The following is a 16,633-nucleotide window of genomic DNA, read 5'->3' as shown; positions in this document are numbered from 1 at the left end:
AAACTAAATAAACTTTATTATCTATACTATTATTTAAGCGGCTGCCCCTGTTTGGACTGGATTTTTTTTGTTCCAAAATACCCCTACACCCCTTAGTTTAAGTAGAGACAAAACTAAAGGATAGTTTGGTAAAATACATGTCTAACTTGTACAAAAATATTGCCTACAAAATAGGAACACTCTTCCACTAACCCACTTCTTCAAAGTAACTATACGTTTATTGTTTTTTTTTTTAAATAGAAAAATAAGTTAAACACTCCACATTTATCCAAAAACTATACTATTATTTAAGCGGCTGCCCTTGTTCAGACCGGATTTTTTTTGTTCCAAAATACCCCTACACCCCTTAGTTTAAGTAGAGACAAAACTAAAAGATAGTTTGGTAAAATACATGTCTAACTTGCACTAAAATATTGTCTGCAAAATAGGAACACTCTTTCACTAACCCACTTCTTTAAAGTAACTATACGTTTATTGTTTTTTTTTTAAAATAGAAAAATAAGTTAAACACTCCATGTTTATCCAAAAACAAATCTAAATATCCTATAAAAAAAAATTTAATATAAAAAAAAAACTAAAGTACAATCTGAATTTTTTTATATTAAAAAATACCCTTACATTCCTATGTTTAAGTAGAGACAAAACTAAAGGACAATTCGGTAAAAATACAACTCTAACTTTCACTAAAACATTACCTAAAAAATAGGTAACTTTCTAATTGATTTTCAAATTTATCCACTTATAAATTAGATTCTTAAAATAAAAATTATATATATAATAAAAAACATAGATTTTTTTTTTTTGCTACTACCACTAAAAAAAAAAAAAAAACCTCATCTCACGCGCGAAGCGTGTGGAATAAGGCTAGTTTATTTTTGAAGAGGATAAACTTAACAAAGAGAAAAAAAAAAGGGTAGTTAATCCCAATGAACTTTTTTTTTTTTAATACAAGATAAAAATTCTACCCTAGCATAATCTAAGTGTATATATGTGTAAAGCTTCCTCATGAAGACTTGATTTTGGCTTTCCCCCACTTTCTCACTCACACTACACGCACACTCCAAATCCAATAGGAAGAGTGTGGACTTTACTTTTGTTATTGACATCACCGCACACACACATATATATGTATGTGTGTGTATATTATATATATATATATATATATATATATATATATCTCTCTCTCTCTCTCTCTCTCTCTCTCTCTCTCTTTATATATTAAGAGGATTAAGAAAGTTAGTTATTATTTTTTTCCTGTAAAAAATACCTCCTAAATTAATTAACCAACAATTTAAAAATTGAGTTAAAATAGTAATTTGGTAAAAGAAAGTTAGTTATTATTATTTTTTATTGTAAAAAATACTCCTACCTAAAACTTAAAAATGGGGTTAAAATAGTAAATTGACAAAAATAATAAACTTCTGCTTCTAATAAACTCCTACTTTTACGTTGATTTAAATTTTTACATATACTCACTAACTCCCTACAAAATAGGATCACTCTTTTGTTAGTTTTAAAACTCCTCCAATCTACAAAACTCACCCCACGTATTCATCACACCCTTAGAATTTTTTTTTTTTTTGTTATTGGAAAAAGTAGAAATTTCAAATTATAATAAAATAAAAATTATTAATCTTTACCCAAAATATAGAAGAGTCTCTGAGCACGCGCACATGCTTAGAGGCTAGTGTATCTGTATATATTAAAAGAATTCAGAAAGTTAGTTTTTTTTTTCCCTGTCAAAAATACCCCTAAATTAATTAACCAACAACTTAAAAATGGGGTTAGAATAGTAAATTAGCAAGAGAAAGTTAGTTATTACTTTTTTTACTATAAAAAATACCCCTACCTAAAACTTAAAAATGAGGTTAAAATAATAAATTGACAAAAGTAATAAATTTTTATTTCTACGTTGAAATCCATTCCTGCTTCTAATAAACTCCTACTTTTACCTTGACTTAAATTCCTACTTCTACTCGTTAACTCCTTACAAGATAGGATTACTCTTTTGTTAATTTTAAAACTCTTCCAATCTACAAAACTCTCTTGTATTCATTTTTTTTTTTTTTCATGTGAGTGGAAAAATAGAAATCTCAAATTATAATAAATGCAAATTATAGGTCTAGTTTTATCACTTGTTCCGCGACACTAACTGCCGCATGCAGTTTTGGTGAGTTTTGGTGTTAGTGTGTGAGTGTATTCCCTTATCTCATCTCTTCCCCTATATATGTGCGTGTGTGTTTCTCAAAAAAAAAAAAAATTTATAGTTCTAGTTAATGTATGCCTTAAAAATGATATATTATTATGTCTATTTAGGTCACGTTTTAGTGGTTCTATTTTGTAGAAAAAATTATTACGCGTGTGCGATGAGTTTTTTTTTTTTTAGTGGTACTATTTTGTAGAAAAAAAAATTTGTGTTTTTTATTATATATAATTTTTATTTTGAAAATCTAATTTATCTATACTATTATTTAAGGGGCTTTCTTTGTTTAGATTCCAAATTTTTTAGTTAAAAAATGCCCCTACTTCCCTATGTTTAAATATAGACAAAACTAAAGGACAATCCGGTAAAAATACAACTCTAATTCCCACTAAAACATTGCCTAAAAAATAGGACCACTCTTCTATTAATTTTCAAATTGATTTATTCACTTATAAATTTGAAAATTAATAGAAGAGTGGTCCCATTTTTTAGGCAATTTTTTAGTGGGAATTAGAGTTGTATTTTTACCGAATTGTCTTTAGTTTTGTTTATATTTAAAGATAGGGGAGTAGGGGTATTTTTAAACTAAAAAAAATGTGAAATGCAAACAGGAAGCCCTTAAATAATAGGATAGATATAACGATTAACCGCCGATCGAAGACAAAGACCCTTCCACCTGAGAATATTCAATTTCACAGTGATTTTGGAGGGAGAAAATAGTAAAATAGCAATAATTTCTAAACAATATAATTATTAGTTTCTGTTTATAAACTATATTTTTTACTAGCATCTCGAGTCTAAAAAACTCGATTTTGGGGTTAAAAATCGAGTATTTGATGGTCGATTTTTATGTCTGATGTGGCATTTTTCCATGTGGAGGTTACCTGAAAATCGATTCTCTAAGACTCGATTTACCAGCAAAATAATTTTAGCCCAACTCTCTTAACATCCCTTCCCAGAAATACTCTATAGCCACCAAAACTCACATCCCACATCAAAATCCATCCACCACCATAGAAATGGCTGAGCAAAACCCACCACAAAAAAAAAAAAAAAACCCAAAACCCATTGCACAAAAAAAAAAAAAAACCCAACTGGGTCATGCGACCTGGGCACGCGCAGCCTGGGCTCGTGCGGCCTGGGTGCATGCGGCCTGGGCGTCGCGGTCTGGGAGCGGCGGCCTGGGTCAGCTGGGTTGACGACCATTGTGCAGATCAGTGTTGAGGAGGAAGAAAGGATCAGATGAAGAGGTAGTGAGAGGAAGAAAGAAGCAGATGGAGAGAGGTAGTGAGGAGAGAAATGTGAAACACGGAAGAAAGGTTTAGCATATAAATCGAGTCTTAAAGACTCGATTTTCAAGTAGTCGACACGTGGAAAAAATGCCACATCGGACAAAATTATTTATAACCTAAAATCGAGTCATTTAAACTCAAGATACTAGTAAAAAATATAGTTTGTATTCTTTGAAAACTATTGCTATTTTACTATTTTCTACCAGAGTCACAAACTTCACAACTCACAAGCAACAAACCTTATCAATTCCCAAACAACAAAAAGCCCCATAAAATCAAATCCTTCTCTTATTTTTTGTTTTGGGAATTTGTTTTCAAAATGAATTCAGTAAGTAGCAGTAGCCAATTGAAGATCCACCTTCCACATTTCTCGGAGCCCCACTCGCGAAATGTCTCCGATAGACGAAAACCTCAGCCCCCATTTTCTTCTTCTTCTTTATTTTCAACTCTATATTTCTCGCGGTCTCTAGGGTTTCCATTTCGCTCTGATTTTAATTTACCAAGTGGGTTTTTTATATTACTGTGTACTTCTCTGTAAAAATTTTATTTTTATATGTATTGGGTGTTTATTTTTCTTTTGCACATTGCTTTAATAACATCAGATTGGAGTAGCTCAAGGTTTGTAATCAGCAAGTGTGTAAATGGGATATCTTCGGATCCTCTGGAACCGGGTACGGGTCTAAACGATGCAACCAGACCAGCTCAGGTGTGTACCGTTTTTATCTTTTGTTAAGTTTATAAGAAAAAAAACAGTACTATTTAGTTGTTTAAGTTGGAAAACTAAAAAAAAAAAAGTGTTATAGTACATACTAGTTTATAGGAAATTGTGGGTAGTTTTAGCTAAGGATATTGATGCAAACTATATGGTTTGTTTAAAAGAATGGGCGTGCTCTCAAGCCTTCATCTTCTTGTTAAAATGGTACAAATTTGTGTGTGTATCATATATATGTTCAAGTCCAAGTTACATCGCATGCAATCTTTTTTTGTTAATGGGGATAACTTTTAATTGGATTTAATATTTTGAAAATCCCAGCATCAGATTATACACTATCTCTGTTTTTAACATGCCAATTTCATTTTAATTGCAAGTTATTTACCATCCAATCCATGGACTTTTAGTGTATAATTTTAAAGTGCAAAGACTTGAATTTTAAGCATTTTACATTGTAATCCAGTTGTGGATTTGTCAAAAAATAAGCTGAGGTTTGTGTGCATGTATGTTTTCAGATTGGTAATCTTGAAGCCACGACCATAACCTCCACCCCATTCTTATGGGGTTAGGAGGAGGTGTCATTTGAGCTAGGGGTATATATTTACTCTTACAAAATCAGAAATTGTATTAGGAGCAGTATGTTTGCTGATTTTTAGCTGGTGTTTAAGGGACACCAGAGGTCATGCAACCTTTTTTTTGGATAACATCCACCAATTGGCCTTTGATCATGGTGAAGAATAGGGATGGAAAACATTCTCCTCCCTGCTTAACCCATTCCACCCCATACAGGTTTTCCCCGCCCTAAAGAGGGAATAGGATGAGGATAGGTTTTGCCTACTTCACTCCATCTTGCATTAGCCTGAGTTGCCCTGAGAGTGTGTGTGTGTATACACGCGTGTTCACACACACACACACACACATATATTTATTTATATTTATATATATCTATGTAGATAATGTAGTATTTTTATACATATCCTATTTATGATTTAATTTGTGTACATAATCTATTTTCATCTCCTAAACACACTTATCTTTTCCTCTCCTCCCTTTCGTTTCTCATCTCTATCTCTTCAATGATAGAACTATGTAATTAAGGATGGCAACATTTCTCCGCCCTTCGTCCAGCCCTGACCTGCCCTGCTCCTGCCCCGTGCAGGTTTTTCTTGCCCCGAATAGGCAAATGGGGTGGGGATGGGGCACCCATGATCCGACCCCACCCCATCCTGCTACCATCCCTGAAAACTTTTATGTGTCATGCGAGTCAATTATTCTCATGGTGTGTTGGTGAAACAACCACTTATTTAAAGGTGGGTGTAGTGTTTTTGCCTGAAGCAATAACAATCTTCAACTCTGTTAAGACAAATATGATCATATATACTAATTCCCACTGACTTAATTAGACAAAGGCAATAACAGTCTCCAACTTAATCAGACAAGGGACAGAATTTGAAATCCTCCAAAAAGAAGAGATGGTTTAAGCAACCCAAACAATAATTTAGAGTCATCAGATTTTTCAGTCTTTGCCATCCTCTTTCTACGAGCCATCAGTTAGAATTGTTCAAATAAAGATGTACCAGAGGAGAACTTAGATTGGGCTCAGTCTTATCCTGATCACAACCATCTCAACACTTTCTATACTGTGGATGGGTAGATTACAAGACTATGTTGCTAAAATCTCATATTAAATAAATGCATGTTTAACAAAAGGATGTTTTGTTTGTGAAACAAGGGGAAAATGACTAATTACTTTCTAATCCGAGCATACACTCAGTTTCACTGTAAAAGGTTTGTGTATGTTTGTGTTTTTTATGTACTGGTTCTGAAGTTTCACCAGTTTCAGTGATATATACAACTAATTTGCGGAGTAATTTTAGGCCACATTGACCACACTGCTGTGTCTTTGTTTCAGGTGCCTAAACAAAAGGACATTTCTATTTTGAAGATCTTGAAGGAATCAAATTCCCTTTTGCCACATGTAGTCCTTGCTAGTACACTGTTGGCTCTTGTCTATCCGCCTTCTTTTACATGGTTTACTACCAGGTTGTTGAACACTCTTGAGATGAATTGGATGGTTTAACATATGCCTAAACACATAAAAAGTTTTATTTTTAAGAGCAACTTCAAGGAAGAATGAGAAGCCATTGCATATTGATTTCCTTTGCTATCTAAAAAGTAAAGCAGGGGTTAAGCTAAGTTTTTGCACTCATTGAAAAATGTATCCAAATCATCAATAAGCATTTATCCATTTAAAATAGACTAAACTAGAATGAGCTCTCATTCTTGATCTATTGAACTTTTTTGCTCTGCCATATTCTTGAGTACAACCATTGAGTGATAGAAGTTAAAAATTTGGATTAGTTCATCTGAACATAAATGTTGATTTGCAATAAAAAGATATTAAAATGTTTATCCAAATCATATGTTTGTAATTCGTAATTTATATGTTTTCTATTTCCAGGTACTATGCACCTGCATTGGGGTTTCTAATGTTTGCAGTAGGGGTTAATTCTAGAGAGGATGATTTCCTTGAAGCATTCAAGAGACCAGCAGCTCTTTTTGCTGGTTATGTTGGCCAATTTGTTGTGAAACCTCTGCTAGGATATTTTTTTGGCATTATCTCAGTCACACTTTTTGGTCTTCCAACCTCCATAGGTCAGGAGATCTCTCTCTCTCTCTCTCTCTCTCCCCTTTTTGATTGGTAGGATCGGTCACTGTGCTAACATTTTGTCAGTCTCATCATGTATCAGGTGCTGGGATTATGTTGGTTTCTTGTGTTAGCGGGGCTCAGCTCTCAAATTATGCTACTTTTCTCACAGACCCACAAATGGCCCCTCTAAGCATTATTATGACATCATTGTCTACTGCTACTGCAGTAATTGTCACACCAATGTTATCACTCTTGCTCATTGGAAAAAGACTTCCTGTTGATGTAAAAGGAATGGTGTTTAGCATTACGCAGATTGTAGTTGCACCCATTGCTGCAGGCTTGCTATTGAATCGGTAATATATTGACTCCTGATGATAACATATCGAACTCTTTTAGAGGTCCTTACCTGCCTCTTATATTTGTGCTTACAGGTTCTTCCCCAAGATCTGTAATGCTATTCGGCCATTTTTGCCTCCACTATCAGTATTAGTGACATCTCTCTGTGTTGGAGCCCCACTTGCGATTAACATCAAGTCTGTTCTATCTCCTTTCGGAGCAACCATTTTGCTGCTCATTGTTGCATTCCATTTGTCAGCATTCATAGCTGGTTATGTCTTTACTGGTTTAGTGTTCCATAAGGCACCTGATGTGAAAGAGCTGCAAAGAACACTTTCCTATGAGACAGGTTCTGCCATTATTGATTATCATCAAAATATAGTACCTGGCAACATAATATTCTGGCTAACTGATATTTTTCCTTTTGCAGGTATGCAAAGCAGTCTTCTGGCCCTTGCACTGGCAAATAGGTTCTTCCAAGATCCACTTGTGAGTGTGCCTCCCGCAGTCTCGGTGAGTCCATACTATTGCTTTTTTATCAATTGTGAGAATAAGGTCGAAAGCCTCCTGTTTTGGACTCAGCATGTGTAAATCCTTGATTTGAACCTGGGGTTCTAAACTGCATTCAATTTCTTCCACCCTTTGTGGCAATCTATAGACATAGTGACATTTCCATTTTCCCAAGTGTTAAGAAATAGAGGAAAAGAAGAAATGTTGAACCACTATTCAAAGCTTCAAAGCAGAAAGAGAGGTTGGTTTTACTCTTGTAAGAAATAATGAAGGGGTATGCTTTATAATTTTGATTATAGAGCCGTAAGTAGTAGGTTCTTTGGAGGCCCGGCTACCTCAAATTAGTCAAAAATCCTGTTTTAGTTTATTTCCTTGGATTAGTGTGAGTGGATTTAGAAGTTTTTTTTATTGAATCTAAGCTGTTTCAGTTGGTGGTTAAGGAAGGAGGGAGTTTTTTCTCCCTTAAGATTTTTGAATGGGGAAAATACTACATGCAATCGGTTTTTATGGGCAAGAGTGCAGCACTTTGGGTAATGTGGAATTTGGAACATACCGTGATTGGGGGTTAATCGTAAGCAATTTTTCATGTTCAGGGAAGGTGATACTACTTACACTTTGCAACGGGGGTCCAACTTGTTTGGGCAGTACTTATCAGTGACAAAGCTTAAGGTAGGCGGATTGTGGTGAACTATCACTATCCCTGCTGGAAAGTTACAGCAAGGATGGAGAACTTTTGGGATTGAATTAAGAAGAATATTGGAACCTTCCCAATATGTGTCGGGTGGATTGAATTTTGTACCGTACAAGTCTAAGCAAATCCCAAAATATCGTGCTGCCAGGTCCTATGTGGAAGCTGTCAAAGCTCCAGTGCAGGCAAGGTTGAAGCCTGTTTAGCAGCCCTTCATCAAAGAAAAGGTCAAGGGTGGTGTCATGAAGAATATATTGGAGCTTCCGAGTAACAATTCTTGCAAACAGGTAGTAGTTTTTGAAACTCAGGCCGGAAGTTGTGTGATATTAGGAAGTCACGTTGGTTAGGGTAAGGGCTGATTGTGGATGTGAATGAGTTTGGAAAGAAGCGGGTATCTTGAGATGGTGTTAAGGGTGGTAAGCAAGCTGGCAGATGGGTAGCAAGGGAGAGTAATAATGCCCAGAATACAAAAGTGGGGCTGGGCCCATCCAATTAGAAAGCCCAAGCTCTGTTGGGCAGTAAAAACTCTGCTTTGGGCCTGGGTCTGTCAAGCCCATATAATTTTGAGACTGGCGAGAGCTCTTTTAGTGGCCCAACTGTTCTGGAGCCTTCTTACTAGAATTGTCTCTCTATTCCGAGTTCAGGTAGGAGTGAACTCACTGCCATGAAGAAACATGAGAGCTCAATGGTCTCGCCTACGACATCGGTGAAGCTTGTGATGTCGCCGAAGGTGCCCTTGGCCACGATCTCTTCCTTAGCAGTGACGAAAGTGGCAGGTAAGGGTGGTCAGCATAGCCCGACTCGACTTGCTCAGCCATCCACCGTGCCGATAGGACCAGCGGTGGTGGCCCATGCCTCCCACGAACCGTTATTGGCTATCAATGCTCCGAGTGGGTCGATTTTGGTGCCGATGGTGTCCTTGGCCACGGTGTCCTCCATTATGGTATCAAAAGCAACGGGTGTTGATGGTTTTGGTGGTTAGAGAAGTCAGACTCGGTTCTCCACCATGCCAGTCAAGCCAGTGGGGGTGGTCCAGGCATCCAGTGAACTGGTAACGACCTCTAGTGACCAGATAGTGTCGGCGCTGGTGTCTTTGACTTCTCAAGTGGCAACGAAAGATGGGGATGAGGATTTTGTGGGTTTGGAAGGATCGGCCACTACAAATAATGATTCTAATTTTGAGGGAGTTCATCTACCTGGCCCTACTATTAGGGAATTGGTTGGAGAATTGGATAAGTCTTGGGGTAATTCCAAAGTCTGGATGCTACAATTGCGTGATGGACAGCAATTAGTGCTTCCACTGTCACTGTATCGATCTCCAGATTGCATGTTGGTCTGCTTAAGCATGGAGGGAGAGTGTGTACCAGGTAATGCTTCTATTATTAATGAAGGGCAGAGGGTTAGTTGGGCAGATGAGGGTGAGGGGCTAGTAGAGTCTTCGTCTGTGGTTCCTGGGTCAGAGAATGAGATGTGGGAATTTGATGAAAGGTTGAGGTCTTGGGAGAGAGGTGATGAGCCATTAGCGGTGGTACCTTTGGCCACTGAAGGTCCTTTAGAGTTGGTGTCTAGTCATATGAAGGAGATTGGGTGTAAGGAGAGTGTTGATAACTGTTAGCTATCACAATAGGTAACCAATAGGATAAAGGCTTTTAAGAAATTTGTGGGCACTTTGTTGGAAGGTTTTGAGGAGAAAATTACAGGATTGTTATTAGCTATAGAGCCTAGAAAAGAGTAGAAACAGAAACATGTGGTGGGCGATCAGACGAAGTTGGTCAAGTTAGGCCAGAAAGGTCAGCGAGAGTTAAAAAATTTGTTGTCATCCTTGAATGTTGAGTATGGTCCAAATAAAGTAAGGAGTGTGAGTATGGAGCAGGCTGTTATGCCTTATCAATGAGTTTGAAGATTATTTCTTGGAACGTTAGAGAGTTGAATGAGCAGGACAAAAGGCTCAAGGTTAGAAAATTGATTAGGAAATGGGGGCCAGATGTGGTTTGTCTTCAAGAAACCAAAATGGGGCTGATAAATAGAACGGTGATTTGTAGTTTGTGGGGTGGCCAACATGTTGATTGGTCTTAGGTTCTTGTAGATCTTCTGGAGGGGTGTTAGTGATGTGGGACACACGGGTTGTGAATAAAATGAAGGAAGCAGTGGGGAGAGTTTCAGTTTCTTGTAAGTTTACAAGCGTGTCAGATCAGTTTGTATGGGTGTTTATGGTCCTAATTTACACTGAGATAGAAGGTTTTTATGGGAGGAACTTTGTGGTTTGAACAGCTGGTGGAGTGTTCCATGGTGTGTGTGTGGTGACTTTAATGTGGTTAGGTTCCCTTCAGAATGATTGAGGTCTAATTCTTTCACTGTTGCAATGTGGGAGTTTTCCAATTTTATTTCGGAATAGGGTCTCATTGATTTGCCATTGCAAGGGGGAACTTTTACTTGGTCAAATTCTTGAGAAGTTGCTTCGAAGGCTAGGCTGGACAGATTCTTGTTCTCTGCAGATTGGGAGGATAAGTTTCCAACAGTTTCTCAAAGACGGATGTCTAGGTTGTGCTCGGATCATTTTCCAATTGTCCTTGAGGGTGGATCTTATCAGAGAGGGAGTAGGCCGTTTAGATTTGAGAATATTTGGCTTAAGGATGAGGGTTTTGTGGATAGGGTTTGGTCTTGGTGGGAATCCTCTCAGTTTCAAGGTGCACTGAGTTTTGTTCTGGCCAATAAATTAGAACTTTTGAAAAATGATTTGAAAAGATGGAATGTGGAGGTGTTTGGTCATGTTGAAGATCGGATTAAAAAATTGTGGAAGGATTTGAGTGTTCTAGAGAATATTGAGGATAGTCAGGGTCTATCAGCCGAGGAAACATTAGAAGTGGGAAGAATTCGTGATGAGTTAGAAAAAGCTACTCTGTTGGAAGAAATATGTTGGAGGCAGAAATCTAGAGTTCTCTGTGTTAGGGAAGGAGACAAGAATACTAAATTTTTCCATCGCATAGGTAACTCTCACAGGATGGTAATTTTATTGATAGGCTTATGGTGGATGGGGATTTGTCTGTAGACCCGACAACTATAGTAGATTGTATCTCTTAGTTCTATAGGCAGCTTTATTTTGAGGATGTGGCTCATAGACCTGTCTTAGATGATGTGGACTTTTCTAGCATCTCAGTGGAAGATGCAAGTTGGCTAGATAGGTCTTTTGAGGAGGAAGAGGTGTTTGGGGTGATCAATGATTTTAATGGTGATAAGGCGCTTGGCCCGAATGGCTTTTCCATGGCGTTCTTCCAGTCTTGCTAGTGTGTTCTGAAAAAAGAAATTATGGTTGTATTCCACAATTTTCATACTTAGGCTATGTTTGAGAAGAGTCTTAATGCTTCGTTCCTTGCCCTTATTCCCAAGAAAGTGGATGCTGTATAGGTAAAGGACTTTCGGCCTAGAAGCTTAGTTGGTGGGATTTATAAGATTATTTCTAAGGGTTGGCTAATCGGCTTCGTAGGGTGGCGCATGGGCTTATTTCGAATTCACAAAATGCCTTTGTGAAGGGCAGACAAATTTTGGACTTCGTCTTGATTGCTTCTAAATGTATTGATAACAGATTGAAGTAAGGAATTCCAGGTGTGTTGTGTAAATTGGATGTGGAGAAGGTGTATGATCATGTGAGTTGGGATTTTTTAATGTATATGCTTCAGCGCTATGGGTTCTCAGAGAAATGGAGAAAATGGATAAGGTATTGCATTTCAATTGTAAAATTTTCTATTCTGATCAATGGTAGTCCATCTGATTTCTTTGGAAGTTCTAGGGGGATTCAACAAGGGGACCCATTATCTCCATTGTTGTTTGATATTGTTATGGAGGCATTAAGTCGTATGTTAGATGTGGCTGCTTCTGCTTGGCAATTCTTAGGCTTTTCTGTGGGTAGTATGGCTAGTTCATCAGTGATGGTGTCTCATCTTTTATTTCCAGATGATACTCTGATTTTTTGTGATGCTGAACCTTCTTAGATTGCTAATTTGAGGGCAATTCTTGCTAGATTCAAGGAGGTTTCAGGGCTTTGTATTAATTTGAGAAAATCTGAGTTGGTACTTGGTGTGGTGCACAATTTGGAGGCTTTGGTGGATCTGTTGGGGTGTGGGCAGTCTTCTCTGCCCTTGAAATATTTGGGCCTTCCATTAGGTGCTAAGTGGAAGGATTTATTTGTTTGGAATCCTATCCTAGAGAGAATGGAGAGCAGATTAGCAGTTTGGAAGAGACTATATTTATCTAAAGGGGATAAGGTGACACATTAAAAGTACACTCTCGTCTTTACTTACATGCTTCCTTTTTCTTCTTCCTTTATCGGGTAAGGTTGGCAAAGCGTATAGAGAAATTACAGAGAGATTTTCTGTGGAGTGGAATTGGTGGTGAACCTAAATTACATCTAGTTAAATGGGCCAAGGTCTATAAGCCTTTGTAAGTTGGGGGGTTAGGTATAAGATGTTTGGGAAGTTTTAATTCTGCCTTGCTAGGAAAATGATTGTGGAGGTATGGCATGGAGACTGATGCTTTATGGAGGAGGGTTATAGAGGCAAAATATGAGAATATTTGGGGTGGTTGGTGTACGAAAAAGGTGACAAGTCCTTATAGGGTCAGCCTGTGGAGATACATTAGAAGTGGTTGGTTGAACGTCTCTAAACTCCTTGTATATGATGTAGGGGATGGTACTAGAGTGAAATTTTGAAAGCATGTGTGGTGCGGGATTGTACTTTCCAAGAGGCCTTTCTGGAGCTTTATTGCCTTAGTAGGTCAAAGGATTCCTCGGTGGCTGAAGTTATGGGTTGGTCTACTGGGAGGTTTCACTGGAATGTGCAATTTCGTCGTCCGCCACAAGATTGGGAACAAGAAGCCTTTGATTGGTTTATGGGGTTGGTCTATTTTACGATAGTGCGGGAGTTTGGCCCAGATAAGGTTTGTTGGAAGCTTGCAAGGAATAGAGGTTTTGAGGTTAGAGGATATTATAGCTCTTTCTACCCTCCTACTCTTGTATTCTTCCCATGGAGAATGATATGGCAATCGAAGGTTCCCTCCAAGGGTAGCTTTCTTCTTTTGGTCTGCTTCCTTAGGTAAGATCTTAACAAAAGACAACCTTCGTAAAGATGTGTGCTAGTGCTTGATTGGTGTTATATGTGTAAGAGAAGTGGGGAGTCGGTGGATCATCTTCTGCTTCATTGCCCCAAAGCTTGGGAGTTGTGGTATTTGGTTTTCTGCTTGTTTGGTATTCACTGGGTTATGCCTCATACTGTTCTTGAGTTGTTTGAGGCTTGGCAATGAAAGTTTGCGCGACATCGTCACATAGATGTTTGGAGATTAGTGCCTCATTGCTTGATTTGGTGCATTTGGCGTGAAGGGAATGCTAGAAGCTTTGAGGGTTGTGAACGTTCTTTGCTAGAGATTTAAGTCTTTTTTCTTGCACACTCTCTTTGAATAGAGTGTGGTCTTTTCTTATTTTTCTTTTCCTATCTTTCTTGATCGTTGTACTTTTGGTTCCTGATTTGTGCCCCCATAGTACATCCCCAATGTAGTCGGCTTGACACTTTTGATAATATTTTTTCATTACTTATCAAAAAAAATTTATTCCTCCAAACACAAAACTGCAAATCTAGTCAGACTTCTTACTAGGAGCAGGGTTTTTTTTTTAATTTTTTTATTTATATATATATAAAATGATATTAACTCCTTATGTAGCAACTCCATCTCCGAATAGTTTGACTGCAATGGATCAAAATCTAGTTTTTTCTACTACTAATGGAGACAGTCATTTTGGGACATAAACATGGTATATCTGTCATGGTGTTATAATGGGTTTCATGACTTTCGGGTATCACTATTTTTTGTCACTGATATATCCAGTTTTTTAATTTTATGGGTACATATTAGACATACATCATGTATCGAATGTGCATCTCTTTCTGCAGCTATATTATCATCTCAAATTCCATAAGCAATATTTCAATATAGCAAATATAGGAAGAATTCTGAAAGTAAGAACAGGCACATCTGCATGGGAATCTAATGTGACCATGCAGAGCATGTCAGACTTGTATTGAATTTGTTGTTGAAATTTTGATATTACCCTAAAAATAGTTACAAATGAGCTTCTTCTTGCTTGTGACTTCAATTTGCATGTTCAATGCCCGATGGGATCTACTTATAAAATAGATCTTGAAATTAGCCTTAATGACTTGCACATGACTGCATTTCTGCTATAGCATTCTCATTCCTCTTGGTTTTTGTGCACTTTTTCATCTAGTGTGCTCTCCCCCATTGGAATAACCGTTGTAGCTACTCACACCACAATCTAAAAGCTTAGTATTTCCGAGTTATCTTGTTAGAATTATGTTTAAATGACCAAATTCACAATTTCCTAACAAATTAAGCTTTTGGGAGAATTAGTAATTTATTATAATATCAGAGTAGGAGATCCTGATTTTGATCCTTGCCTCCACTATACCTCCCAATTAAAATGTTAAAAATCCCATGCGTTGGGCCTCACTTATTAAGGGAGAGTTTGGGTCCACACGTGAGGGGGGAGTGATAAAATTATAGTTAAGTGATTAAATTTGCCATTTCCTTATAATTTAAGCTTTTGGGAGAATCGGTAATTTATTATATTCATTGGCTATAATGACCTGTTGTTTGATTTGCTAGGAATATGTTTATAGCCAATATAGAATCGTAGCATATATCACATGATAAGAAAATCTTGCAGAAGATTTACCGAACTACAACAATTTTTTTTTGGTAAGATTACACATACATGTTATGGGTTTTGAACTCATGATCTCACCTTTCACTACAATCTTTAATGGAGGGAGGAAACTCTCTAATTGAGCTAAAGATCATTGACAAAATTCCACCAAAATTTATTCAAAGCTCTCTTTTTTGCTCTTACTTATACATACACAATGTACACATATACTCACACACACACACACACACACACAACACATCTTTTGAATTAGGCTGCATTAGGTGTTGAATATTAGTCTGCTGGGGGATTTTGAGGAATATCCACATTGTTTCTATGATTTGCAGACTGTAATCATGTCTTTGATGGGCTTCTCTCTTGTGATGATTTGGTCTGAGAGGAAAGAATAACAGTATGATAAAACAGAACTACGAGCATTGACGTATTGGAACTTTGTCCATCCGTCATCCTCAAGTGAATTGGCAGTGCAGAAGCTGTCATGGAGCACTTGAAGATGGGACCTTCCAGTAGCTTTTGGGCTGGCTACATGAGGATCTAAGAAGGAATCGATTTTAGAAAATATGGATTGGCACTTTGGTTTGGTCCAATCAGATTCTGATTTTAGGCAGTTGCAGAGCAGTTTCTTTCTCCAAATGTTATGAGACTTTTGTAGTTATTTTGTGAAGACCCTGGGAAAAGCTTCATTCTTAAGGTAGAGCATATCAAATTGCTTTGTGAAGATACTGGGGCAATTCTTTGTGCTTAAAAAGAGCATATCAGTGTCAGCTGTGCGTGTGTGCAGGTGTGTCGGTGTTATGGACTTTTTGCTAGTTTCTCCATAAACATCAATTTAGAGTAACTATTGTAAATATTACTTCACTTAATAACTTTATATAATTTTAATTTTTTTTTATAATCATATAAATGTATTGTTGAATTACGTTGTCACTTTATACCCGCTTGCATAAGATCAAAATGATTAGAAATCAGTACTCTTTTATTTATACATATTTAAATTTCAAGTTTCTTGTCTTTTAAAATAATACACTAAGGAAAAAGTTTAGCTTCAATTTGGTTTGGAGCTATCTTTCTCTAACCCATTATGTAGCAATTGAAGAGGCTGTTTATGTGTAATTATAATCACATGACTTTTTTAATAAGTCATATGATTAGTTTAAATAATATACTTGGATAAAGAAAGTTGTCTCCAAACTTGTTTGAAGAAAACTTACTCCAACTAAGTGTGGGTTAAAAAGACCATCCACGCGGAGCTTTAGTCACATACATTTTTAAAAACTTGCATAATTTTTTGGAGAGGACTAAAATGTTGTATAACTTATTTAAATAATATATACATGTAGATAGTCTTAAAAATCGTCACATGTTGGATTAGAAGAGATTCCTCTAAATTAGTTTGGAAAAAACACTTGTTTTACATGAATGGTCTTATAAATTTCCATGTACGGGGTTAGAGAAAATTTTTCCAAACTGGTTTGGAATTAATCATTGTTCGTACACTCTGCACAACAT

The 16,633-nt window shown here is 36.9% G+C and overlaps 1 protein-coding gene across 1 annotated transcript; it reads left to right on the top strand.

Moving 5' to 3' along the window:
* The first annotated feature begins 3,692 nt into the window (after positions 1-3,692).
* On the top strand, positions 3,693-16,029 carry LOC142613751 (putative sodium/metabolite cotransporter BASS6, chloroplastic). The gene is made up of 8 exons (XM_075786237.1): positions 3,693-3,998; positions 4,098-4,201; positions 6,120-6,250; positions 6,669-6,862; positions 6,958-7,210; positions 7,289-7,542; positions 7,624-7,706; positions 15,451-16,029. Exons 1-8 carry the CDS (start codon positions 3,815-3,817, stop codon positions 15,511-15,513), a joined length of 1,266 nt encoding a protein of 421 aa, XP_075642352.1. The 5' UTR covers positions 3,693-3,814; the 3' UTR covers positions 15,514-16,029.
* Positions 16,030-16,633: the final 604 nt, after the last annotated feature.

Source organism: Castanea sativa, chromosome 10 (assembly GCF_040712315.1).
Source record: "Castanea sativa cultivar Marrone di Chiusa Pesio chromosome 10, ASM4071231v1".
NCBI classification, from domain to species: domain Eukaryota; kingdom Viridiplantae; phylum Streptophyta; class Magnoliopsida; order Fagales; family Fagaceae; genus Castanea; species Castanea sativa.
Note: the sequence above shows the minus strand (reverse complement) of the source record. Positions and strands in the feature narration are given on the sequence as shown.

Excerpts from the sequence above, each read along its gene's own strand:
- LOC142613751 (XM_075786237.1), top strand. The coding sequence starts at position 3,815 with ATGAATTCAGTAAGTAGCAGTAGCCAATTGAAGATCCACCTTCCACAT. Across the intron at positions 4,202-6,119 it reads ATGCAACCAGACCAGCTCAG|GTGCCTAAACAAAAGGACAT; the intron begins GTGTGTACCGTT and ends TCTTTGTTTCAG. Across the intron at positions 7,543-7,623 it reads AACACTTTCCTATGAGACAG|GTATGCAAAGCAGTCTTCTG; the intron begins GTTCTGCCATTA and ends TTCCTTTTGCAG.